The sequence below is a fragment of the Trichinella spiralis genome, assembly GCF_000181795.1.
Source record: "Trichinella spiralis strain ISS 195 chromosome Unknown Scfld6, whole genome shotgun sequence".
NCBI lineage: Eukaryota > Metazoa > Nematoda > Enoplea > Trichinellida > Trichinellidae > Trichinella > Trichinella spiralis.
In genome coordinates, this window is record NW_003526945.1 from 3,678,891 (window position 1) to 3,703,231 (window position 24,341).

A 24,341-nucleotide genomic window follows, 5' to 3' on the forward strand; every position below is an offset into this window, starting at 1 on the left:
AACCGCGCATCAAATTTTAATAACGAACACTACGAAATGCCGAGGTGAAGTAGTTTTGTTTAACAGTTAACAAAAAATAAATCCTAAACAGCACTTTTCTTCCATTATCATTTTCAGAACATGGGAGTTTGTGGCAATTATTGGGCCGAATTCACCGTTGGAACACGTTTTGTACTTACTTATCGGAAAACGTTGCTGTAGTCAGTGTGTTGTCACGGTAATCGATTCGCTTTTTATTGTAAGTTGTTACGGTTGTTTTTATTGTTTTTTTATTGTTTTTTTTACATTTCGTAATTAATATCTGACGAAGAGATAATTTTTAGAAATAAATTTTCATTTTCATCCACACTCATTGGTGTTCTTTTCGATCGTATCATTTGAAAAAGTCCAACTTTTCCCATTCAGTTTAGTGGAAGAAAAAATAGTCGTCTGATTTTGATTTCCAATTGTTACAGACAACGAGATGACAGATCTCCACAAGTGTAACAATGATTTTTTGACGTTGAAGAAAACTGTCGAAGAGTTGTTCAGTGTTGATGCTGAAAAGCGGAAAAAAGCGGAAAGTGTATTGCAAGAATCGTTGAAATGTCCAGGTAGTATTGGGATGATTATCGTCGCAGTGATTTGTTGTTGTCTATTTTTGATCATTTCACTTGTTCGCAGGTTTTGTGCGTGTTCTGCTCAGGGCGTGTTTGAGTGCGGATTTCAGCGTTTCGGCTCGCCAGTTGGCAGCGATAAGTTTGAAAAATTTCATCAAAAGTTCTTGGATTTCCGATCTTGAAGGAAGCACCCAGATCGGCGAAGAGGACAAAATTTACATTCGAGACAGTATTGTCGGGGCGATGGTGAACAGCTCGCCGCTCGTCAAAAAGCAGCTAACCGAAGCTATTTGCTTCATTGGTAAGTACGATTTTCCGTCGAATTGGAAATCGTTGCTCGACGCGTTGGTCAAGTGCATTGAATCGGGCGATTTGTCCATCGTCAACAGTGCTCTGGTCACAGCCGAACAGTTGTTCAGGCGTTATTCGACCGAGTCGAAAAGTGAAAAGTTGTGGCGCGAAATTAAATACGTTCTCGACAATTTTGCCGATCCGTTGACCAAGCTGTTCACGTCGTTGACGTCGAAAGTGAGCGGAGAAGAGATGAAACATTTCGACAACGGCTGCACGATGCAAATTTACGAAACTTTTGTCGACACTGTGAAAATATTTTATCATCTCAATTTTCAAGATTTGCCCGAATATTTCGAAGATCACCTCGACGAATGGATGGGCGGATTCAAAGTGTTGCTTGAGTTGAAAAATGTCTACAGTTGTCCGGAAATTGGAAACTTGAAGATGTCGTTTTGCGCTCAAATATGCGACAATTTGGCCATGTTCGCGGAAAAATACGAAGAAGAATTTTTCAACCACGTGATGAATTTTGTCAAAATTGTTTCCCAGCAGTTGTTGAGCGTCTCGGCCGAGGAAAAATATGACGAGTTCCTTTCCAAAGGCATCGACTTTTTGGCAACCGTGTGCGGCAAGCCGCCCTACAAATTGTTGTTTGAAAACGGCGAAATCTTGTCCCAAATTTCCGAGTGCATCGTTTTGCCGAGCTTGGAACTGAGAGCGTGCGATGTCGACAATTTCGAGGTAGATTCTGTTGTTGTGTTCCGGCAGAACTGAAATCGGTGAACAGGCAAATTGTTTGTTTCTAGAACTCCCCGAACGACTACGTCCTCTTCGATTTGGAAGGTTCCGTGGCCGAATCCCGCCGACGTTCGGCGTGCAATTTCATCAGCGCCGTTTGCAAGCAGTTCTCGGACACGGTGGAGCCGATGTTCACGTTGCACTTGCACAATCTGCTTGTCCAATACAGCGAAGATCCGGCGGAAAATTGGTCCCGCAAAAGTATAGCTATCAACTTGTTGTTGGCCATTTGCTGTCGCGGCACGACGCAAAAGGCGACCATCAGCCCAATATTGAACGTCAACGAATTCTTTCTCACCCAGTTGAAGCTGGTGTTCGAATCGGCCCTGGGAAATGCCTTGCTCAAGGCGGACATATTGAAATTTCTCATCTTATTCCGCACCGAAATACCCAAACCGACGTTTGTTAACATTTTGCCTACTGTTCGAAATTTGCTTTGTCACGACAGTGCCGTTCTGCGCATCTATTCGGCAATTTTACTGGAAAAACTCTTAATAGGCAAGAGACAATTGTAAACTTGTACTGTTTGTTTTCGTTTTTCTATTACAGTATACATACCTATATATATCTATATATATATATATAGTAAGGTGTTGATTTTTAATGATTTACAAGTACAACTGTATTGTAATTATAATTTAAATGACTGTCTGATTTGTTTTTTAGGCGGCCCGGTGGCAGTTTTAGAATTGTCCGACGTGACCGGTTCTTACAAGATTATTTTTGAAAATCTGCTGAAAGCACTGGAATTGCCCGACACAGTTCACTGCGAATACGTGATGCGCTGCTTCATGCGACTCATAGAGGCGATTTTCAATTTGGGCGCCGACGCTGTGCGAGAATATTTCAATACGATCGCGATGAAAATTTACTCTCTGATCACCTCGCCCGGGCCGCCCATGTTCAACCATCTACTCTGCGAGTCGATGTGCCTGTTGATAAGGCTTTGCGGGCCGACTGATAATTTCAACGCCGAAGATATTCTGTTTCCAATTTTTCAACAAATTTTGCAATCGGAAAGCAACTACCTGTTGCCTTGGGTTTTCCAAATGTTGGCGTTGCTGTTGAACCGTCGAACTGGCGAAGCTCAAATTCCGCCAGTATATATGGTTCTGCTGCCGCACTTGTTGAATCCCGAAGTTTGGTCCAATCCGGTCAATTTGCCGTCAGTGACACATTTGTTGACGGTCAGTTGTTTGCTGAACGAGATTTGAATCTCTCGTTGAATAATTTTCAAATCACTTTTTAAGGTCTACATGCGTGTCAATAGTGGAGAATTGTCGAAAGAGGATTATTTGATCAAAGTATTGACCATATTTCAACGGTTGGTGTTTTCGAAATCGTTCGACGAAAACGGCATGCGACTGATGAACGCGTTCATCGACTACGGCCTACGAAATCACGTTGACATGTACTTGGACGACATATTGCGAGTGGTATTCAAACGGCAACAAGAAAATCAGACGTACAAATTCAGCCGTATGTTTGTGATTTTGATTTGCCACATGGTCGTTCGTTTTGGTGCGATGGCAGCGTTGGCCAGAATTGAAAATATCCAAAATGGTCTGTTCGGTAATATTGTGGAAAAGTTGTTCATCGCGAAATCGTACACGTTCAAAAGATCCGAAGATGCGATGATTTTCATATACAGCGTTCTCCAGTTGCTCTACTGTTGCATTGAATTCAAAATCAACGGCGTGTACAGGTGGGTGGGATTGATTTGCAAATTGCGATAATTTGAATTTGAATTTTTTTTTTTACGATTCTTGTTCAACTTTCAGCAAATATACTGTGGATTTGCTCCAAATGGTTCATGCGTCGTTTCACAAACATTCGGAAATTATTTTTGTCAGCACTGAAGGCGTGCACAACGCAATCGACGAAGATATGGTCAGTAATGTGCTGTATCACGCGGATGTTATTGAATTTCATATACCCGGTACGGAAAATTTCGCAAAACTCTACACCCATGCTATAGGGCAAATGCTCAGAGATGCTGCGCTGAAAGATGCCGTGGAAAGTTTTCTGTCTCGACTGACCGAACAAGAAAGAGAACTTTTGCGCATGATGAGCCTTCGTTGATCACACACATGCCCGACTTTTTTTTCATTCAATTAATAATTGTGTACACTTCTTCATCAGTTTTTATTTTTTTTCCCCCAAACATTATTGTATAAATTTCTTCTGTTATTATTCCAAGTTGAAATTAGTCTGACATTTTTTTTGTTTTTTTTTGGGAGGTGGGGAGTGGGGGTTATTGTGCACTCTCGAATAGTAGATGATACGCGTACACACACACACACACACACACACACACACGTAAATTTCATCTGCTCTCTCTCTCTCCCTTTCTCTGTTCAGCACCAGTTAACTGACAACTGACGTCTGTTTTTGTTGAAAAATTCACAAACACCATTGACATTCTTCATCTTTATTATTATTATTATTATTATTATTATTATTCATATATGAAATTGTGATATTGTTTACAGTGTAGTAGTGAAAATTTGTTAATATCATTATTTTTTTACAAGCAGTTTTTTAAATATAAATACATTGATTTTTTTCTGAACACTTATTGAATGCGCATTGTTTACTTGTCAACAACAGTTTCGCCTTTTTTTTATCTCGTCAAATTTCAGTTTTGTATTGACAAACAAAACGAAAGAAAACCAGTTCAAGCAACAATTAGTTGGTGGTAGCCTTTTTCTTAGGCAATTCTCGTCTTTATTTAAAAAATATACACACACACACCCACACATATATATATATTTTTTTTTTCTGTCCTACAGTGGGTAAAGTGCAGTGTTCGTTTGATTTGTGAAAATGCTGTTGTGGATTGAAAGGTTGTCAACAAAAAAAATGCATGGTAAAAAATTGTCCAACTGAGACTATTTCATCGCCTGCATTTTAGAACATTGAATTGGAAATTGATTCAAACCGATTTGCATATTTTCGACGCTTTACAACAATTATCGTAATATGACGGTCAGGTCTGAAAGTGCGTTGTTGGAAAATTTTTAAAATTTAGAGTACTTTAAAAATTTTAAACTCAAAGCACTTTAAAGTCGTCAGCGTTGGTTTGTTTTACTTGCCAGTATTTTGTCGTCGCGCTTCGGTGTGCACTGCTGCTGTTTTCCGCGTACTCTACCCACTGCTGTTTTCCAATTTGAACCGTGAAGCTGTCTCGAATCGGAATTGAAATCTTTTTTTTTCTACCAGCAAGAGCGTTTTTTGTGATGGATAGAATGTTTGAAATTGTTCTTTTGGCACTGATTTTTGGTGGTTTTGACTATCGCTTCGTTTCAGGAGGTGAGCACACAATATTATAAAAATTCACTTGTCACATGATCACAGTGTAGGTTTTTGAGTAATTGGTTTAATAAATTGGAAATAATTATTTAGCCGATAATTTGATCTTACGTCTCTTATTTGGCAATGTGAAAATTTATTTTGAAACAGTATCTTTCAGCAATTAAATTTTCTGTTTTTCATCTACTGCAGAGCATTCATGTAATATTCCAGATATTATGAATTAAAAAATATCTTTCATTTATAATCTATATGCAAAAAATGTTTGTTTGTTCATGTTGTGTTGGATAATATTTTCATAAAATGAAATTACTTTGACTAGGACTGCGACGATTATGATTTTATTATAATTTGAAATTTTTAGGCATTTATTGTCCAGAGTTTAAATTGTCGACTGATTTAATTCATTTTAAACTTGAGATCAGAACAAATCTACATGATGAATGCGTATCAGAAGTTCCGGAATATCATATTTTTAAACAATTATTTCACATCATTGACAATTTTGAACGCGCATGCAATTATTATTTTCACGGACACTTGCATTGGAATCGAAATCGTTTCGTAGACGTCTATAAACGGTTTAGAACAAAAGCTCCGTGGTTCCATCAAGGATATGCTATTCGAAAATGGGATTTGGACGGCCGGGAAGAAGTAGCAACGGGCATTTCTGAAGGAATTCTCCGTGTAGACAGACTTTATCGTCGAAAAAATTTGCTAGAAAATGAGAGCTCTCTAGTTTATGAAGATATTATCACCTCTGTTCCGAAGGGTGGTGATTTCAAAGTTCAGCTGTGCTCATTAATCGTTGACGACAGTGTGAAGGGGAACTTTGAGTTCTATGGTAATACATCTGCTAACATTTTATGGGAACCGTGTACTCAGCGAAACACCACCCGTTTTTATTGTCGAATGCCACCCCTTGATATGAGCCATTACGCAAGGGTTTCTCCTGTTGCTTGCAAAGATGGTTACACTGGCTTTTATTGTTTATTGAGTAAGAATTCAGTCAATTTTGTCTGTATGAAATTATTTGTCATTTAATTAATTAATTAGTATTTTCAAATGAAATTTTCTGTTGAACAGTTTTTAGTAAATTGACATACATATAAAAGATTTACTGGAAAACGGAAACTTTTAATATTCAGAATCTGAATCTCTGAATTTGATGTTTTTCAAATATTATAAACGTTATTTGAAATACATAGTTAATAATTACTACAATTTAGAAGAAAACAGCTGTGAAGTTAGAAAGTGCAATGAGAACGGACAATGCTTTTTGGGAGTTGATGGAGATAGGTGCCTCTGCTTTCCTGGTTATAGCGGAATAAGCTGTAACGGTAATAATTATGTACTTTGCTAATTGATCTTATCTATATCGTGTCTAATTTGAAGAGACGGTGGATCCTTGTATAGATGTAAACTGCAATAACCGTGGAAACTGCACGGTCAAGAATGGCCATTCAGTTTGCGTTTGCGATGATGAAAATTATACTGGAGCGTTCTGTGAACGTCGTAAGTAAAATTATATTTTCCAATAACGTAATTAATAATTTATTAATTGCATTATTCACATTCATCATCTGATGCGATTTTGAAGCAGAAAAGCATAAAAACAGTCTATTTGAAAGTAAATAAATGAATTACTAAACACATTCTTCAGTTGAAAATTAAATATAAGCTAAAAATTAAAAATTTTTCATTAAAAGAATATTTTTCAATTAAAAAATTTGCCATCTGATGTAGTATTTATTTTGTTTCAATATCGCATCGGATCAACTTTCAATATGCCTTTTTGCACAAGATGTGATGTTAAACATTCAAAAGTGTTTGTTATTATTATTATTATTATTATATTAAATGAAATTTTCATTTTAGATGTTCCACTTCGAAATCAAGATGACGAGCTTTCTGAACCAACGGATGCGTACAGTTTTTCGCATTTATTCGATTGACTTTTCTCGCATACACTCACTGCTTTACAAATATTTATTTTATTTTATTTCACATTTTCATTTAAAATAATTATTATTTTAATTCATCACTGGAACCTTTTTGTTTATTGATAAAGATTTTATGTTTATTATTATTAATATTTTGTACCGTATTTTACTGTAATAATTGATATGCAAGATAAGAATTAACGAAGTTTTTGTTGCATTTATTATCATTAATAAAATTTTATAAAAATATAATTTTGTTCAAAATGATCAATCACTGCTACTGCTAAATTTTTTCACTGCTATTCCATATTAAAAAAAGAAAATAAACAAATTGCATACTACTATAATTATGAAAAATTGCGATAAATACTGTAATACAGTATTTTTACACCTATTTTTTGTTTCATTTCTGTAGTGATAAATTGAGATTGTTTCATATATGTGTTATTTATTATTGTTTTTACTTCAACGATAACTCTTTTACATACAATATCATTATTGTTTGTTTATATGTAAATGCAATTACGTCCATTGTGCTTTAACAAGTTGTGCAGTTGGTTTAGTAACTATTTTTAAACAAGTGCAACATTTTAGAGTGATTTTAAAAAATATAGATCATTAGGTTAATTTGCACAAGTAATTCATACAAATTGCTTTGTTATTTTTGCAAGGTCATATTCGCATTTCATTGTTTATTTAGATGTCTTTGATTACTCCAGGCAGACCTGGTCTGGTTGGACCATTGATCAATGGTCCTTTGCAAGATGTATTTGCTACAATGCTCACACATCAAGGAACGCCGTGTGAAAATTTCGAGATGAACTACATGCGCTGTATGGAAGCTTATGGGCAGATTCTTGGAAAACGTTACTGTGATTTAGAATTGCGTGATTTTTATGAATGCGTTTACAAAACCAAAAGAGTAAACGTTTGCATTGAAATAGATTTCGCTTCATTCGTTCATTGTATGCATTTGTAAGTAAATGTACAGTTTTTTTTTTAGGAAAATCGTTTTATGACTATTCGTCATGAACGTTCAAGACAGTTTCTCAATGGCGACAGAGATCGACCATTTGAAAAGGACAAATTACCGCCACATTCAACATCACCAGATTACTTTAGTCACAATCGCATATTGTAGAAGTTGTTCTGTAATAATAATGTTTCATTAAAATTTGGTCTGCCGTTTCATCGTTGCATAGCTTTTCTCGAAGTCATTTTCTTATAGGGAAAGTTATGATCATTGGAAAGAGTCATTTATTTTACTAAACTTTTATGGTTTTTTTTGACATTCCTGTTTAATTTTCGAACTGATTTAATTTTGCTGACCAAATGTCGTCAAAACACTTCGCGTAAAAATGTTTTGTCATCTGTAAATGCCAAACATCTGTGCAAAGCATTTGCAATGCATCTGTAAGTTGATGACGATGATTTGATGTAACAATATTGACCAGTATTAAAAAAACTACTGAATAAAATGACTAAATGAAATTGAGAATACCATCTGCATTCATCAGTAAGTTAAAGAAAGATGCATTCATTGAAATGGAAAAGATTAATTATTTCGCAGTAAATTTGTGTGCTATCCCCATCTGGTGAACATTATTACAATTAAATATTAAATGCGCTCTAATGTTTACACCAAATTTCATATCAACGTATAAGTGGAATTATACATACATTTTTCTATACAGCTTTAATGAGTAATAATAATAATAATAATAAATTAAGCAAAGTAAAGTTTTCCTTATAAGCTTTCTCCGTTGATATGAGTTAGTTATAATTTTTATTTTTCATTTGAGTTTTCCGAAATTCTGATAGTTACACTTTTTTATGCCTTCGGTATAGATGCAGTTTTGTTTAAAGAATACATAAGAAATTTTAATAAAAAATAAACTGATAAATTAAACAATATATTATTAAAATTAAATATAATTGATTATATTTCATATAATTTCTTATGGACAATATTTGCTTTGAGTTGATAAAATGGTGCCTACAAACACTTAACGTACTGTATTACTTAAGGAAATCAAAATGTTCACTTTTCTGCTGTTGCTGCCGAGAGTTTTCTTTTTTTTTGATCAATTGTTGTTATATTTCCTCACACTAATTTCGCTTATTAGTTGTATATTGAATAAATGTCGCTAATGGGCATTTTATAATTTTTAGAGTCTTCATTATGAGCACTGAAAAAGCTTCGAATAAAGAAGGTGCTTTCAACAAAGATTTGAAGAAATCAGATCAGCCAAACAAAGAAGATGATCCTTATTCTTGGTTTGAGGATGATGAATTTGAAGAATTTTCTGATGGCGGTAAGTTTTGCTATAGGAAATTGTGAAGCATATTTTTATGTGAAATTTTAGATTGTTCCGACGGAGAACTGCCGGAAAACAGCGAAGAAAATACGGAAGATTTGTGGGAAGACAACTGGGATGATGATAATGTTGAAGAAGATTTTTCAGTGCGACTTCAGTATGAATGTTCTGTGTTAATAATATTAATAATTGCTAATTTTGCGTTGTGCATTTCAGTCGTGAAAGGGCGAAAAATGAAGTCGAAAAGCAAGACACTGAAGAGCCGATGATGGAATAGTCAATTACGAATTAATATAGAATTTTGGAACTTAAATAGATGAACTTTTTAATTTATATTTTTTTAAACTTGCTTTCCATTATTTATGAATAGTGTGTTTACAGTTCAATAAATTTTTTGAAATGCATTCAAATTCAGTTGTTGCAAGTTGCAATCAGAGTCGATCGACTGACATGAAAATTTGATTAGTTGACATTCGCAGAATATTTTTGTTAACAATCAGTAGGATAAAGAAGGAATTTACTGCGCATTACAAATATGGTCTGATGAGAGAATTTTCATGTTCAAAAGTGGAAATTTACTCATTGCTGAGCGACTGAGCAAAAGAAGTAAAGTTGTAATGAAACTTGCGCGAATTGAAAAATGTGCAAACAAATTGTCCATAAGTGAAGTGAAAATTTAATCATTTTTACGAACAGAAAGAACAACGCTAACAAAAACCGATCAGCTCATATTCGTTGACTGTTAATCATTGAATCAAAATTGAATTGCCTACAGAAAATTTGTAAATAATGACACTGATGTAAATTATTTTGTAAAAAAATTGACAAGTTTCTGTTCGAAGCCAACAGTCAACAGATGTTGATACCTGAATGCATACAGTAAGCAGTTGAACAATATTCCAGCTATGGGGAACAAAGTAAGTGTTGAAGTTTGAAATGAACATGAGCGGCAATTTAGCAGAGTACGGTGAGTACGTTGTCAGGGTGCCGAAAATTGATCCATCGTCGAAATGTATAATTTACAAAATCAACAGAAGCAACCTGGACCCGGCACAATTCACCAATATGACAGACAGTTGAGCGTGAAAAAGTGCCGATCAAGTTGAAGCAGATGAAGCTCAGAATTGTGGGGTTGGAAAAGAAGCTGGTCAGAAAGTTCGAGAAGCCCGGGCTGGACAAAAACAGTTCGGTATTGGAGCAGAATTTTCTTATCTTTTCTTGCCAACTTTGTCCACTTCGGTGCCGGACAGCAAGAATTGCAATGTATAATTTTGTTCGAGCAGAGCGAAATTTTCCACAGTGCTAATTGTCGACTTTCTAATGGTGCATTTTGTCTGTTGAGATGCAAGCTTCGAAAGAGCATTTGCCGTTGCGGTTGGCCGTCGAAGCGAATGGCAAAGTACGACATTACCGTGGAATCCGAGACGGTGCAATTTCGAATTATTCGGATTATTGGATTTTTGAAAAGAACGGAAAAAATGCATTCGACGCGTTTGTTGTTCAAGAACAAGAATCAAGTTCAGGCAGTGAAGATTTCGACAGTGAGGATATTAAATCACCTTTTCTGTTTCGGTGTCAAAGGATAAATGTTTTTGAATATTTTTGATTAAGTTTAACATTGCTTTTTTAAGTGCAAAACTGATGTTAAACCAGTGTCAAGTAAAAGAAAAGTTGAACTTAGACAGTTTGGCTGTGCAGAAGCCAGAAAAGAAAGCTAAATTGCCAAATGCTGGGTACGAATTGAAAATTTCATATTACTTGAATTAATTTCAATCATTACTGTAATTATGGGTTGTTTTCTTTTTGATCTTCGTTTTCTAGGACTGACAGCGATGGTTCAAATGACTGGTTTCGAATAATGGAGGAAGAAGTTCGTCACTGTTTCCAACGACACCCAATGTCAACAACAGATTTGGTGGCAAAGTTCAAATCATATTGCAAAAAAATGAATAAACAGGAAATTGTCTCACAGCTGGCAAACATTTTGAAGAAATTAAAGCCTGAACAAACCCGTCGCAAAGGAACACTACACTTCACTTTACTTCACGTGGCACGTAAGCTAAAATTTAATAATACCACCATCTCCATTACTTACTCTCATCATATTTATTACTTTTAATTCATCCTATTATTTTACTTATCATTTACTTCCTTATATCATTCATGCCCATCTTCTTTATCCTTCTCATTTACATTATAATTATTCAAAGTCCCTTTATGGAACTTTTACATAGATATTATTATTTTACTGTTTGAATATATACATATCTCATTTCTGACGTGATTTTTTCTTTTTCATTTCATCGGCAGGTATTTTCCACAAATTCGCTGCAGTTTCCATGAATAGATAATAAACTGAAATAACGTCAGACGGGTGTTTTTTGTAAATTACCCTTACTATATTGGAAGACCAATTACAAAGACGGTGAGCGCTACGAATTTCAGTATCAGCATTCAATCAACAATTGCAGCAGTAGCACCAAGTTCACGTGCATCATGATCGATTCGAGCAACAATTCGTAAATTTTAATGAAAATCATGAAATAAAATTCCATTAAGTTATTTATACACCAGAAAATAACAAACATCTTTCGCCAAAAAACCGTGACAATTAAAATACATGGCTATAGTAGCATCACGGAAAAAATTAAAATTATCAATTCAAATTCAATAGCGTCTGATAAATGACCATCTGAGCGAAATACAGGCAGACAGTGTTTTCCTTTTATAACAGTACTCGATAGGACGAAATGGAAAAGTAATTATGACGTTTAATTTGAAACAAAAGAATAATCAGGAACCGATGTACAAGAGCACATTGTGCAGAAATTTAAGGACATGAATCAACCAATAAAATCAGACAAAAATTCTAAGAAAAAAAGCAAATAAAAAACCAGAAAAACAAAAAATTGCTCATAAAAGCAACATTACATAAATATTTTTGATCAACGAAAAATGAAACTCAAGTAGACAAACTATACAGTAGGAGGAAATTAGTAGACTGCTTGTTGTCATCGATTACTGTGGCTTGTTGTCACTCGAGCTGTGCTGAGAAAAGGCTCGCGAAATTGACGAAAATTCGCTTCTATATCCGATGCTAAAGCGCTACATTAGTACCGATGCATTAGTAAATGACGACTATGGTTTCTTGTAAAGCTAAGAAGATATTTTTCCATCATTATTCTACTATTAATCGAATCGTCTCGAAGACGCCGCAAAGTTCTCTCAGTTATGGTATGTGAGACTGAAAAGATGTTTGTTTGTTTTTATTATTCAGTTATCAACCATGCTAAAGATGCCGTTAAATTCGCTCAAATTTATGAAGAAACAATTGCGCTGTTTTGTTGTTTTCAAACAAAGAACGTCGGCATGCATTTGAAAAGAGCACTCAGCGGCTGTGTTAGCTGACGCTGATAATTCGTCTAGTTGCATCATTGGCATTTTGCCATGATTGGCTTGAGACGTCATTAAACAGAAAAGCGCAGCGCAGCAGGTCGTTCCCCGTCAGTTGAAGATAACGCAGGCGATGAACAAACAGTGCGAGCAAAATTTGAACCGGTCTATTAGCCCAGCTATTTCTGGATAATCAGGAAGGGGAATGTTCATATGAAGCGGTGATTTATGCTGATCAGGCTGCGCCATCTAGTACAATATGAAATGATGAAGATCATCTGGTTACTTTCAACGCTTGAAGAATGAAACCGTTTAAGAATCAGAACCGCTGCTGCGCATCGACCATACAAAAATCGCTGTTACAGAAGAAACGCGAGGCAGTTTTGGGAAGATTTACGTTGTACGAAGATTTGTATATCTGTTGTATTTTGTCTGTTGTGCATTAATTAATGATATTTCCTCGTAATTCTTCTAGTTTTGTGCTAGTCCTTATTAAAGTGTAAAAGTAATGTGAGAAATGCGTTTTCAATGTGGTTATTGAACATTTCAATTGAAAGGGAAATGAAGAATATTCAGCAGTGTTATATATACACATATATGTATGGCGAATGTTTATTTCAAACGTTTTCAAATTACTTTCAACTGATTTGATTTGAACAGTGCTGAAATTTGAAGTACATCACAAATGAGTAGATTTCGAAATTTTATTCAAACACCGAACAAAAGAAAAAAAAACATCTACGATTTGCTAGAAATCATCAATGAATGGAAGTACAAAAGAAATACATGTTGCATGAATAAAATGCTATCTATCCTTTGTCCAAGTCAACTACTTTTCAAGAATCATATTTTACCAAGGGAATTTGAAATCACTCGTTGTGCTTCGAAATGGCCCTGAAAAAAAAACACTTGAACAGTGACAATCAATGACAAAATCATGCAGATTGACGTTTCCTTTGGTAGTTTTGGTACTTAAGATATAATTGAACAGAAATAAATGATAATTACACTAAAAAACAATAATCCATTATTCTTCGGAGGACGCAGTTTCAAGAACAGAATCATCATTCGTTTTCTAAATTAAGACGAGCAATTCAATTTCGAAAATGTACGTAAAACACAACAGAAACAAAAGCACTAACATGCTGGCTTTGTAAATTCTGCTCTTCTGAACTACTGCTCCCGGAATGATTTCCATAACCTTCTGGTCGCCGTCTTTTCCTTTGCGGTTCACTCAAGTCGGATAATTCACTTGCAAGATCCTATTCAAATTCGTTGAAGCAGTCAATAAAACAAGCACGTAATTTTGTATTTTAAAGTTCCATAATAAACTACGTAACAACATTACACCGTATGAACAAATGAACCACATACGGTAATTTGGATGAATATATATATGAAACAAATTGAAAATAAAACAATAAACTCATCATTCGCAATACCTGCTTGAAATGTGCAGTTTTTGAACGGTGAGGTTGCATGTAATATTGTGCCCATTTATTGGTGAAAGACTCACTTTTAGCTATATGTGCATCTAAAAAGCAAAACATAATTTTAACATCCAACAACTTCATTAAATAATAAGGAATAAAACTTACGATACGAACAGTATTTATCAGATTGGATGGCATCCATGTCGCAACTGCGTCCATCACCAGGAACTCGATATATGCATTTCGGGCTAAAGATATGGGAAAATTAAAACAAGAACAACAAAAAACAATGCATCGTTAAAATAGAGTAAGTATCATATTATTAACAAACCGAGGTGCATCATTAGACAAACCAGGCACATTTGAAAAACAATTTAACGGTTCAATTTCGCCTCCTACATATTTTCTATATAGTCTGGACACGACGCAAATTCGTGGTGGTGTCGTTTTTTGTTCTGAAAATTCAAAAAAAAGCATGAAAATACGCACAAACGCTTTTAACAAAACTGTCACCCCAATTGGGTTCTTTGTTAGATTTGCTCTCAGAGTCTGTATGCTTGTTCTGTTCCAATGGTGAATCATGAAACATGGTTGCCGCTGCACTGTCTGATATGTGAGAACACCTGTATTCAAGTAACAAACGTTCGAGCATGTAAATATTCAATTCACATATCAACGTACAAAATGCAATACTGAATAAAATGCTTACATGCTGACTGCTTGATTTTCAAACGTATGAATCGGCTGGTCATCGCCGTTCCTCTTTCCTAGACCATTTGTTGTCCCCACTTGGCCGCTGAATTTACTAGCTACAACAATACCGAAAACATACATTACATACATACAAATAAACGAATAACACGCTTAATAAAATCAATTCTAACGCTCGTTGGTTTTGGGTTGCGCAAACATTCTCCGTCTCGGACGCTGCAGTATCGCCAATTCCCAATGAACCCTATTCACACTAGCTGCTTTATTAGTTCTCTCACCATCTTGTCCAGAAGAATCACCTTCAGGCTTTTCATCATTAGACTGTCTAAAACGAAACATTTCAACATTAAACTTCACGATTATATCAATTTTTAGAATTTACGCATTCAAAGGACAATCACAAAACTTATTTATATTACTTCGCACGCCGAGGTGTGAAAAGAACTTCACATTTCCCATATTCACAATCCACTAATTTTGTAAAGCAGCGATAACGCCGGACACCACTCTCAGTAGCAACCTTTACCGGTGGCTGAGTGACTTCGTCCCTACCACTGCTAGGCGATGACTGGGATACACTGGTGCGATGTCTGCCGAGTACATATTCCTTTAGAGACTCCACTGCGTTTAATGCTTCCGAATGTGACATTCCCATCTTTGCATATAAAGGTAAAAGATGTTCATCTAAAAGAATAAAATGAGCAAAATGAATGGTAAACATAAAAGCCATTCAAAATACAAACTCACCAATTGCTGTTTCACCTTCATCAAGCCTAATTGTGATGGGATCTATGGGAACATTCAAACCACACAACTGTAGTAAAGTAATTTAAGTTATTCCGAGATCAAATATCAAAATACATATAAAATTTTACATACTTATTGAAATATATTGGTAATAATTGATATACTTAAAAATTAAACACAAAAGCAATAACAATGCAGCAAATACTAAGATGACAATCAACATAGCGTTGGCATAAAAAAAACAAAAATCATCATATATTACTCGAGCATCAAAACACGATGGATCAATAACTCCTTTACTAGTAAAAACTGGCGCTGTGGTTGACACCATGGGTTGCACAACCAATACATTCTCTGCATCCTCCCTAGCTTGTAATTCAGCTATATCCCGTTCCACTGCAATATCATATAAGAAAAAAAAGATAAATAATATTTAATTATTAAATCATATCACTTACATAGTTTGCTAAATTTTTTTCGCATTCTGACTTCGTCTGAATCATTGTCCCTTTTAAAACGTTTTGATATCGGATATAATATAATTCTATCCTCTACTTCTGGATTTGAAATATAAGGTTCTTCAAAAAAATAATCATCCATATTCGTTTTGCTGTACTTTATACGTGATTCTAAATCACAAATATCATAGTAATTAACGATTTAATTGATAATTTTCAAAATTAAAAATAAAGCGCTTTCATTTTCAGTTTAATTTCAATATTCTTTATGAGTGCGTTAGAAAATGAGTTTAATTTGGTCAAATTAGTTAAAAATAGGCTAAAAATGATTTGTTCAAATAAAAAATACTTAAATTAAGATAAATTCTGTCAAACGTCTGTCTAGCGCCACTAACAGTTAGAAACTACGTCTGTTTTATTACTGTTCATATCGAACAAGTAAATGTCTTTACAAAATAATTTTAATATAAAATTGATTTGTATTTACACCCAAACAGAAAAAAATAAACTTCAAATGACTATGAGAAACAAACTATAAATTTGCTACATCACACACGGTATGGATGTTACTTAATGTTCTTCGATAAAGAGAACAACATTAAAAATATTAAAATCATAAAATATCGTCATCGTTTCGTAGTGTAAAAACCTGCTTCTAACATCTTACATTCGACCAACCAGAACACCAGTTCGAGCAAGAATAATACATTAATTACGGTAATTTTTATTACTGACAAGTAAGTTAAAAAACTGACTTGAAAAAATATAAAACCTAATCAGATATTTCGTTTAATTTTAACAGTTCATAATAATTACTGCTCAGACAATGCTGCTTATTAATTTATTGCTCTTAAAAGTGAATAATCCGAATAAATAGTGTAGAGACAAAACTTTAATTAGTCGGGCAGTTAGCCTAAAGTTCAAAATTCAGCCCTTATTTGGAATAAAAGTAATTTCATTTTTTCCAGTGCGATATAGCTACTACAAGCTGTTTATTAACAATATGAAATTTTAATATTTTACAGTCATCCAAATTTCATTCTTTTACTTATATGCTTCTTTATCCTTTTGATGTTGAGTACTCAAAAGTAAACGTTTTATTGTTCAACTAGTAGTTTCATTTTAGTAAAAGTTCCTAAAATTATTTTTATAAAAGTTTCAAGTTGCTCCTCGGTTGTTTTGCCTAATTTGTACTTGAAATGAAAAATGAAATGAAGTTGCAAACTTCACTTAACCCTCTTGCGTAAGTAATTCACGACTGAAAATAGCTAATTTGCAAAGGCTTCACAGAAAATCAATATTAGCATGCTACGTCAAAATAATTGTGCAACATCAAAATTATGAATTTTATTTTACGAAATTTTACGAAATTATGAATTATGAATTAATTAATTCTATAAATTAATATATTCACAGTTGGTAGCCTTTTACAAATTACTAAGCAAAAACAGCAAAAAGTAAACATCATAAATTCAACAACAATGTGCAGAAAATAACCATACGGTAGATTATAGCATGTAAAAAAATTCCGATAGAATGTTTGTCTTTTTGCTGAAAAGATTTATTTTGAAATATTTGAAAAACATGTAAAATTCATTTCATAAATATTTCATATCAATAATTTTTGAAGCTTTTAATTGCTTTGCATTATTGAATATGATCTCCTACTGTAAGGTTAAAAATTAATTTTATTTCAGCTACCTGACGAAAAGGTCACTAAATCAATGCATTTTAATTTATTTTTTGAATTATAACTTTAAAAAAAATTTTTACATCTCTTCGGTCAGAAAAATGTAATGCAGGTTCATCTGTGCGTTGGTCAACAGGTTGAAGGTCATTTGCTTGTTGTCGTTGTTCTGTTTGGCAGTTGAAAGCAGTCGCACAAAAATGGTAGATATCAAATTGAGAAAGTTTGATAATTTTTGATTAATTTTTGTTCAGACTGGTGGAAAAAATCATAAGATGATTGGGCATCTGAATTATCGGATGAAAATTGTTTTGCAAGATTCACGAATTCTCGTAGGATATTTGAAAGGTGAGTTTGGAAAATTGTTCAATTTATTTGGTAGAAACTGTTTTTATGTATTTCCTTTTATTTTATTTTAAAGTAAAAGTGGGTTTTTTTGGCTTTTATTTTTGATGATAAGACTAATTTTTCATGTATTAATATTAATGAGTACTATTGTTGTGTAGTATATTTTTCATTATTATGACTCGTTTATGGCTTAAAGATTTTAGTTTAAGATTGTTTTTAGTTTTTTAATTTGTTTTTGCGTTTTCTGAAGTATTAATTAAAAAATTTGTATGATATGAAAAATTTCACGCATCGTTAGTTGATTTAGTAAATTCACGATTTTTAATTGCTAAGTGAAATTACTAATAAATCAATCAAAATTAAGGTTAAGTTAGTTGAACTTTTTACTTCGTTTAATGTGTATTATTTTAGTTATTGTTAATTAATTACAAAATACTGAAGTTCTCACTGTAACTAAAATTGCTATTTAATATTGAAAAGTTGTGCACAAAGATACGCATCTTTTGCATAAAGGAACATGCTTTTCACGATAATTTGTTTTGGATATTCTGGAAATTACTTTGAATAATTTTAAAGTTTATTGTTTAAGTATTTCTTTTTTATGTTTGGTTTTAGAATGTCAAGTGACTTTTTGTAAGCTTAATTTTTGTTGTATGCTGTATCATTATTGAAAATCAAGTACGTATGTTTAACCTTATGATAAAATTTCATTTTTATGAATTTTTTGGAAATAAAACGTTTGAATCGTAAATAAATTTAGTCGAATTTAGGATTGTTAGGTATTTTAATTTTTAATTTTTTAGCATTCGACAAGTATTTGAATATTGTATTGTCTGAGTGCGAAGAATTTCGTCGCTATCGACCGAAAGCGGGACGAACCGTTGATCGCGAAGAAAAACGCACTCTTGGATTTGTTTTACTTCGCGGCGAGCACATTGTTAGCATGTCCGTTGAAGGTCCACCTTTAAAAGAGGTACGTATTTTGATGCAGTTTTTGAGCACTTGAAATTAAGATTGAAAACTTAGGACGATGTTCCACAAATTCCCAAGTGCGGTGGTATCCCTGGACCTGGAATGGCAAAGCCTGTCGGTCGCGGAATGCCATTCGTTCCAATGCCTGGAATGGCACCAGGTTTGATTTGAAAATTTCAATGCAGTGATAATTATTTTGAAGCTCTTATTTATTTGTATTAGGCTTACAAGGGCCAATCAGAGGTGTTGGTGGACCTGCTCCAGCGATGATGCAGCCGCAGTATGGCATGCCCGGAACTCCAGTTCCGGGAATGGCTCCACCACGTCTTCCCGGGACACCGATGCCTGTACGTCAACCGGGTTTTGTTTCTACTCCTGTAGTGCGAGGTAACATGTTTTGCTGAATAGCTGAGCGCATTTTTTAAGCAATTACTTTCAGGCCCACCTCCGCCTCCACCACCGCCAGCTTGAGTAGAATTATTTAAAATCATGTCTGAGCTTATTTATTATACGATCCTATGCATATATTTCACAGCACATTTATTCTTTTAGATGAACGGCGGTTGAATGCATTTTATTAACTTTTTATATCTCGTGCGAGAGAACGTTAAATGATGTAAAGTAAAATAAAGTAAAGTAAAGATGCTTGGTTTTACGTAAATTGAAATGAAGCTTCATTTTGATTCTGTAATGTCATTATGGAATGAAGCTTTATTTATTTATTTATGAAAATAGGTGAAAAAGGTATACGGTGTTGCATTAATAGCAGTGTAATAATTTTATGTTTTTGCTACACACCACGAGGGATCGTCTGTTGATGAATAGAGCAGGCGTACTTGATCTATTGGCCGAAGAAGGGTGATTGGTACATCTTCATCACGTCGTTGGTATAACATCTCACCTTGAAAGTCGACAATTTTATGCCGTCGTGCTCTGAGTAGCATACCGACTACCTCAAAAAACAAAAGAATGAACAGCAAAAGTGCAAAAGTAGATGTTTTGCTTAAAATAAGCAAGCAGTTACTTTATCTGAGACGTAGACGTAAATTTCGAAGAGTTTTCCAAAAGTGATCGTCGTCGTGCCGTCATCATTGCGAGCACCGAATTCACTGATCAATTCACACAGCTGAATTATTTCACGTGAAATGTGATGCCCTAGAAAGAAGGATCAATTAGAAAGAATATGTTTATTGCTGAAGTGGTGAATATCAGTTTTGCACTCCAATTTTCTCTTCACTCATTCCAATTTACTGTTTTACAATTTTATACGGTGTTGCTGATCATTTGGTGGTTTGATGATGAGAAATTTTGAAATCAAACTATTTGGGGGAAAATTGAACAATAATTTATTTTATAAGGGGAACTTCTTCTACATCTAAAATTCCTACTAGTCAGTTTTATCTGATGCTCTTGCAGGGAGCATCTCGCTGCCATAATTCGCGTCAGCTGTTGTTTAAATGATTCTCCTTTAAATAGACTTATAGAAACTTCACAATTTCAGCTTACTTCGAATGATTTCGATTTTTCTATTAAATTGAATAGATTAAAACTTGTGAAAGTTGGTGTAAATAGTTTTCAATTTTTTTTTCGTTACGTGAAAATATCCTCAAAACGTCGGATGCATATTGTGAATAATAGAATTGTTTGTTAATTGGATTGGAAATATGAATGGCAACAATACCGGCTGCAATGCCTCTTTTTTCAGTCAATGATCCTTTTTTCGGTCTTCCATAGTCAGGATCGTGACGATCAAATTTTGGTGGCTTCCAAAGGGGTGAAAATACATCGTCTTTGACGGCCGCCTTTTCAGCTTCCAGGGTCATCTGTTGAAATTTGGCCAAACTGACCGACATTGTTGATTCTGAAATTTGCATAATTAGAATTTACCAAATGAATAAATTGAAGTGAAAATACTTGATTTCACTTTTCGCCTGGGGCGAGCGGTGGTGCTTTGCTGTTGCGTAGTTTGGGCTGAATTGTCCATTTCCGGCGATCGGACGGCAAAATTACCCGACCAAGTGTCCATCGCAGTGTCCGGCCGTATTTTCAGACGGGGTCTTCTCAAATGGTCTGAAAGTAAATTTCCCAACCGCACTACCTCTCAGACAAGATGCCAATGCACCTCCAGTAACGTCGACGAGCAGCACGACGGTGTTGGTGCCATAAATACGTCTGCAAATCACTTCCATCGCGTTGTCGGTGATGGAAATCGTTTGTCAAATGGAAAAAAAAGAAGCCAAGCTAAAAACAGAGCACCATTATAGAACTGATTGCGTCAATTATGATGAATAATCAAAGGTCCGTTCTGGCAGTGGTGTTTTCAAACAGTTGTTGACAGCAGTGACTACGTTGCTTCGACGAATTCGACGGCAGCCAAGAATCCTACACCTTTTCCGCCCACGCAAAAGTTTGGAACAACAAGCTCAGATAAACAGCCGCCGTCGTCTGGGACTTCCAAATGAATCATCGCCGAAGATTCATTTCAGCCGCGCCAGACCGCCAATAACAACGGCTCTGCTGCAAATCAGCCAACCCAATCTCTTCACTTTTCGTAGATGTAAACAAATAAACAAACAAGATGATTGATTTTTGAAATATTTTTGTAAAAATATCAGTTCGAAAGCAAAAGATTGAAATTTATTGGTGCAATGTTCATATCACCACTATTCATTATTGCTGCATTTTATATTTGGAATTCCATCATGCAATTGTGAAATTAACAAAATATGATTTTTCTTGAAATTTTACTTATTTCCAGTAAACTGTTGAATGCGTAACTTTTATTCTTACTTCAATGGATTTTTTTCGCAGCAAATGATCACAACAAATTGCTATTATTCACAGCAATTTGAAATATTTTTCCTCATCAATTATTTTCCAAAATTTCTGCTGCTTAAGCAGCATTAGCAGTTCTCGTTTTGCTTGTTTGTTATATATATATATTTTTTTTTTTACTTTTAACAGGTAAGATTTGCTCGATTGTGTTTACTAGAATTTCAGCGAATTTTTCTTCTATTGGTGTTTGGTTATTTACTTTTGTTGATCTTCAAAATTTGCGTTCTTTCAATTTCGTCAACTTTACAAATTGCGGCAGCAGCCAAGCGGACAGAGACAAATTAGCCAAATTTCGACGATACAATTTTCATCATTTTTGATAGCTTCGTAAAATATTTACGATGCTTAGCAGCAGCAGCAGGTGTTTTGAAACATTCCACTTTTTTTTAAAATTTCCTTGTCAAACAGACGCAGGGAAATTGATAATCCGCTTCGTATTTTGAAATGAATATTTCAGTGATAGGAGGGGGGGGGAAAGGTTTGAAAAACTATTAAAATTTCTCTTTATTTTTTCATTATAAAGAGCAGAAATAAAAATTGTGGAATTAATTGAGAAAAAAATGAAACCAAATGCACTTGAAATACGATCATTAAGTGAGAAAAACATTGATTATTTTTTTTGAAAAGTCGATAAAAATTAATTGAAGAAGTAAATGTTTACCAATTTTCAGAAAGCACGACCTATTTGTGATAGCAGAAGGAGAAGCGGAAAAGCAGTGAAATTGTTTTCATCACTGTGTTCGCATTTCCCATAAATCTCAATCTGTCAACGTTTCAATAATTCTTTCTTAATGACATAATTTTTATTTATATAAAATGAATGATATGTTTACTGTTCTTATCAAAAACTAGACATCGGAAAATAGAAAGAAACAATTATAACAATATTGTACTTGAAAATCAATACTACAGTACTAATTATAGCTTTCAAATGGATGATGATTTCAAATCCGTCAAAATTAGTACCGGCCACAGTTTAGACGAATATTCCGTGCCGGATCGTTTCAAACCATTTTTAGACCGTGTTCTGATCCCATTCAACCTGATCGATGAGCGCATCAGCGCCTTAGCTGACATGCTGCATCAAAAATATCTCGACGAAGATTTGGTTCTTGTCTGCGTGCTGAAAGGAGCTTTCCGCTTTTTCAGCTCACTTTATGACAAGCTTGTACGGATTCGCAACAACTGCACTGGAAATTTGTACTATGACTTTGTACGTCTGCAAAGTTATGTGGATACGAAATCGACAGGCGTTGTGCAAGTAATTGTTCATCATCAATCAATTTGGTTATTATCATCAGTAGATGAACATTAATTTTAGGTGTGTATGTTTAAGCCATCGTTTCGCCGGAAGCATATTGTCATTGTGGAAGATATTGTTGAATCTGGTAAAACATTAGAAAAGTTGAACTCGTTAGTTGAAAGCTATGAACCGCTGTCGGTGCGGTACGTGACATTGTTAACAAAGCGAATGCCGGAGAGGCGATGTTTAGAGCCAGATTTTGCTTGCTTTGAAATTCCCGATTTGTTTATAGTTGGTTTTGGATTTGACTATAACGAGATCTTTCGAGAGATGGATCATATCTGCGTCATCAGGGAGTCTGCAATGACTTCCATCTCTTCTTCTACGCACTGAATTTTCAAAGTTCATCATCATCCACTGCATACTGCCTGCCTGCTTGTTCCAATGTGTTGAAATTGTATTCGCTCAACGCGTGCTTACTTGCGTATGATTATAAATAGCAACAATCATTTATATTATTATTATTATTTATTAATTCAAACGAGATATTTCTTTTTTTTCTTCATTTCTGTAATCATTTTTCATTTTTATCCATTGTATGTAGTAAAAGAAATGAAAATATTTTCATTTCTTATTAAATAATAACCTCATCTCGGTGGATTAGATTAGTAATACTCCTCTGTTTAATAATTGTTTTTTTGTATGTTTATTTAAACCAACTGTACAAACGATGAGTATTATTATCAGCAAGATAGATTTCACTCAACAAGTGGTGCAGAAGGAAATGCCAGGGTAGAAATTTCTCTTCGCTTAAACACCAATGGCAAAAAATGTTGAAATAAGTTGATTAGCACAAACTGGAAGGCTTTGTGCTGCTGCTTACCCATTTGAACTGGTTTCATTGAAAATTGATGTACAGATTTTTTGAACATTTTTCTACTTATCAACTTCAACTCGAATGAATAAGGTTGATTTGATCTGGCGATTGTTGTACAATTTGTTGTTGTGAAATTGAATTTGTGCAAAATTTGCAACTGTTTATTCCAATATTTAGTTCAATGAATCTTTTTTTGGAATAAATAACAGAAAGGAAAAATGAAAAAAAATTTCACCGTTGAATGCTTGATAAAAGTTAATTTTTTGGCAACAGTATCCGATGGGCATCGTTGAAATCAGATTAAAGTATATATAATGCTCTTGTCGAGTGGATAGAGACGTTGTTATTGTTTGCTTAAATTCCAACTGGCGTT

General features: G+C 34.4%; 7 protein-coding genes across 7 annotated transcripts; 4 read left to right on the top strand and 3 right to left on the bottom strand.

The window, feature by feature from the left end:
* Positions 1-120: 120 nt before the first annotated feature.
* Positions 121-3,773, top strand: Tsp_08627 (importin-alpha re-exporter). The gene is made up of 7 exons (XM_003373853.1): positions 121-166; positions 456-663; positions 710-1,634; positions 1,700-2,138; positions 2,358-2,878; positions 2,942-3,396; positions 3,473-3,773. The coding sequence occupies exons 1-7, from the start codon at positions 121-123 to the stop codon at positions 3,771-3,773; spliced, it is 2,895 nt and encodes a 964-aa protein (XP_003373901.1).
* Positions 3,774-4,930: 1,157 nt separating this feature from the next.
* Positions 4,931-11,764, top strand: Tsp_08628 (conserved hypothetical protein). The gene is made up of 11 exons (XM_003373854.1): positions 4,931-5,003; positions 5,368-6,000; positions 6,152-6,343; positions 6,399-6,518; positions 7,666-7,921; positions 9,119-9,261; positions 9,313-9,410; positions 10,337-10,527; positions 10,896-10,997; positions 11,086-11,318; positions 11,736-11,764. Exons 1-11 carry the CDS (start codon positions 4,931-4,933, stop codon positions 11,762-11,764), a joined length of 2,070 nt encoding a protein of 689 aa, XP_003373902.1.
* Positions 11,765-13,500: 1,736 nt separating this feature from the next.
* Tsp_08629 (hypothetical protein) lies at positions 13,501-14,924 on the bottom strand. Its single transcript, XM_003373855.1, has 7 exons — positions 14,800-14,924; positions 14,598-14,713; positions 14,422-14,545; positions 14,256-14,338; positions 14,100-14,191; positions 13,800-13,919; positions 13,501-13,551 (listed from the first exon to the last, which is right to left on the bottom strand). The coding sequence occupies exons 1-7, from the start codon at positions 14,922-14,924 to the stop codon at positions 13,501-13,503; spliced, it is 711 nt and encodes a 236-aa protein (XP_003373903.1).
* Positions 14,925-14,969: 45 nt separating this feature from the next.
* Tsp_08630 (conserved hypothetical protein) lies at positions 14,970-16,668 on the bottom strand. The gene is made up of 6 exons (XM_003373856.1): positions 16,656-16,668; positions 16,067-16,177; positions 15,811-15,944; positions 15,549-15,615; positions 15,221-15,485; positions 14,970-15,126 (listed from the first exon to the last, which is right to left on the bottom strand). The coding sequence occupies exons 1-6, from the start codon at positions 16,666-16,668 to the stop codon at positions 14,970-14,972; spliced, it is 747 nt and encodes a 248-aa protein (XP_003373904.1).
* Positions 16,669-17,662: 994 nt separating this feature from the next.
* Tsp_08631 (small nuclear ribonucleoprotein-associated protein B) lies at positions 17,663-19,484 on the top strand. The gene is made up of 7 exons (XM_003373857.1): positions 17,663-17,680; positions 17,704-17,718; positions 17,948-18,041; positions 18,845-19,014; positions 19,068-19,173; positions 19,236-19,400; positions 19,453-19,484. The coding sequence occupies exons 1-7, from the start codon at positions 17,663-17,665 to the stop codon at positions 19,482-19,484; spliced, it is 600 nt and encodes a 199-aa protein (XP_003373905.1).
* A 308-nt stretch (positions 19,485-19,792) lies between these two features.
* Positions 19,793-21,202, bottom strand: Tsp_08632 (actin-binding Rho-activating protein). The gene is made up of 5 exons (XM_003373858.1): positions 21,112-21,202; positions 20,928-21,083; positions 20,627-20,874; positions 20,038-20,139; positions 19,793-19,966 (listed from the first exon to the last, which is right to left on the bottom strand). The coding sequence occupies exons 1-5, from the start codon at positions 21,200-21,202 to the stop codon at positions 19,793-19,795; spliced, it is 771 nt and encodes a 256-aa protein (XP_003373906.1).
* A 1,577-nt stretch (positions 21,203-22,779) lies between these two features.
* On the top strand, positions 22,780-23,484 carry Tsp_08633 (hypoxanthine-guanine phosphoribosyltransferase). The gene is made up of 2 exons (XM_003373859.1): positions 22,780-23,109; positions 23,170-23,484. The coding sequence occupies exons 1-2, from the start codon at positions 22,780-22,782 to the stop codon at positions 23,482-23,484; spliced, it is 645 nt and encodes a 214-aa protein (XP_003373907.1).
* Positions 23,485-24,341: the final 857 nt, after the last annotated feature.

Coding starts and splice junctions, on each gene's coding strand:
- Tsp_08627 (XM_003373853.1), top strand. CDS start 121: ATGGGAGTTTGTGGCAATTATTGGGCCGAATTCACCGTTGGAACAC. Junction 2,879..2,941: donor CAGTGACACATTTGTTGACG/GTCAGTTGTTTG, acceptor TCACTTTTTAAG/GTCTACATGCGTGTCAATAG. Junction 3,397..3,472: donor AAAATCAACGGCGTGTACAG/GTGGGTGGGATT, acceptor TTCAACTTTCAG/CAAATATACTGTGGATTTGC.
- Tsp_08628 (XM_003373854.1), top strand. CDS start 4,931: ATGGATAGAATGTTTGAAATTGTTCTTTTGGCACTGATTTTTGGTGGT. Junction 5,004..5,367: donor CTATCGCTTCGTTTCAGGAG/GTGAGCACACAA, acceptor TGAAATTTTTAG/GCATTTATTGTCCAGAGTTT. Junction 6,519..7,665: donor TGGAGCGTTCTGTGAACGTC/GTAAGTAAAATT, acceptor TGATTACTCCAG/GCAGACCTGGTCTGGTTGGA.
- Tsp_08629 (XM_003373855.1), bottom strand. CDS start 14,924: ATGTATGTTTTCGGTATTGTTGTAGCTAGTAAATTCAGCGGCCAAGTG. Junction 14,714..14,799: donor GAAAATCAAGCAGTCAGCAT/GTAAGCATTTTA, acceptor ACTTGAATACAG/GTGTTCTCACATATCAGACA. Junction 14,192..14,255: donor TGATAAATACTGTTCGTATC/GTAAGTTTTATT, acceptor TTTGCTTTTTAG/ATGCACATATAGCTAAAAGT.
- Tsp_08630 (XM_003373856.1), bottom strand. Junction 15,616..15,810: donor CATCGTGTTTTGATGCTCGA/GTAATATATGAT, acceptor ACTTTACTACAG/TTGTGTGGTTTGAATGTTCC. Junction 15,127..15,220: donor TTCACACCTCGGCGTGCGAA/GTAATATAAATA, acceptor GTTTCGTTTTAG/ACAGTCTAATGATGAAAAGC.
- Tsp_08631 (XM_003373857.1), top strand. Junction 19,174..19,235: donor AATGCCTGGAATGGCACCAG/GTTTGATTTGAA, acceptor TATTTGTATTAG/GCTTACAAGGGCCAATCAGA. Junction 19,401..19,452: donor TTCTACTCCTGTAGTGCGAG/GTAACATGTTTT, acceptor AATTACTTTCAG/GCCCACCTCCGCCTCCACCA.
- Tsp_08632 (XM_003373858.1), bottom strand. CDS start 21,202: ATGGAAGTGATTTGCAGACGTATTTATGGCACCAACACCGTCGTGCTG. Junction 20,140..20,626: donor ATTCACAATATGCATCCGAC/GTTTTGAGGATA, acceptor GAAATAATTCAG/CTGTGTGAATTGATCAGTGA. Junction 19,967..20,037: donor ACGTCTACGTCTCAGATAAA/GTAACTGCTTGC, acceptor TTGTTTTTTGAG/GTAGTCGGTATGCTACTCAG.
- Tsp_08633 (XM_003373859.1), top strand. CDS start 22,780: ATGGATGATGATTTCAAATCCGTCAAAATTAGTACCGGCCACAGTTTA. Junction 23,110..23,169: donor AATCGACAGGCGTTGTGCAA/GTAATTGTTCAT, acceptor CATTAATTTTAG/GTGTGTATGTTTAAGCCATC.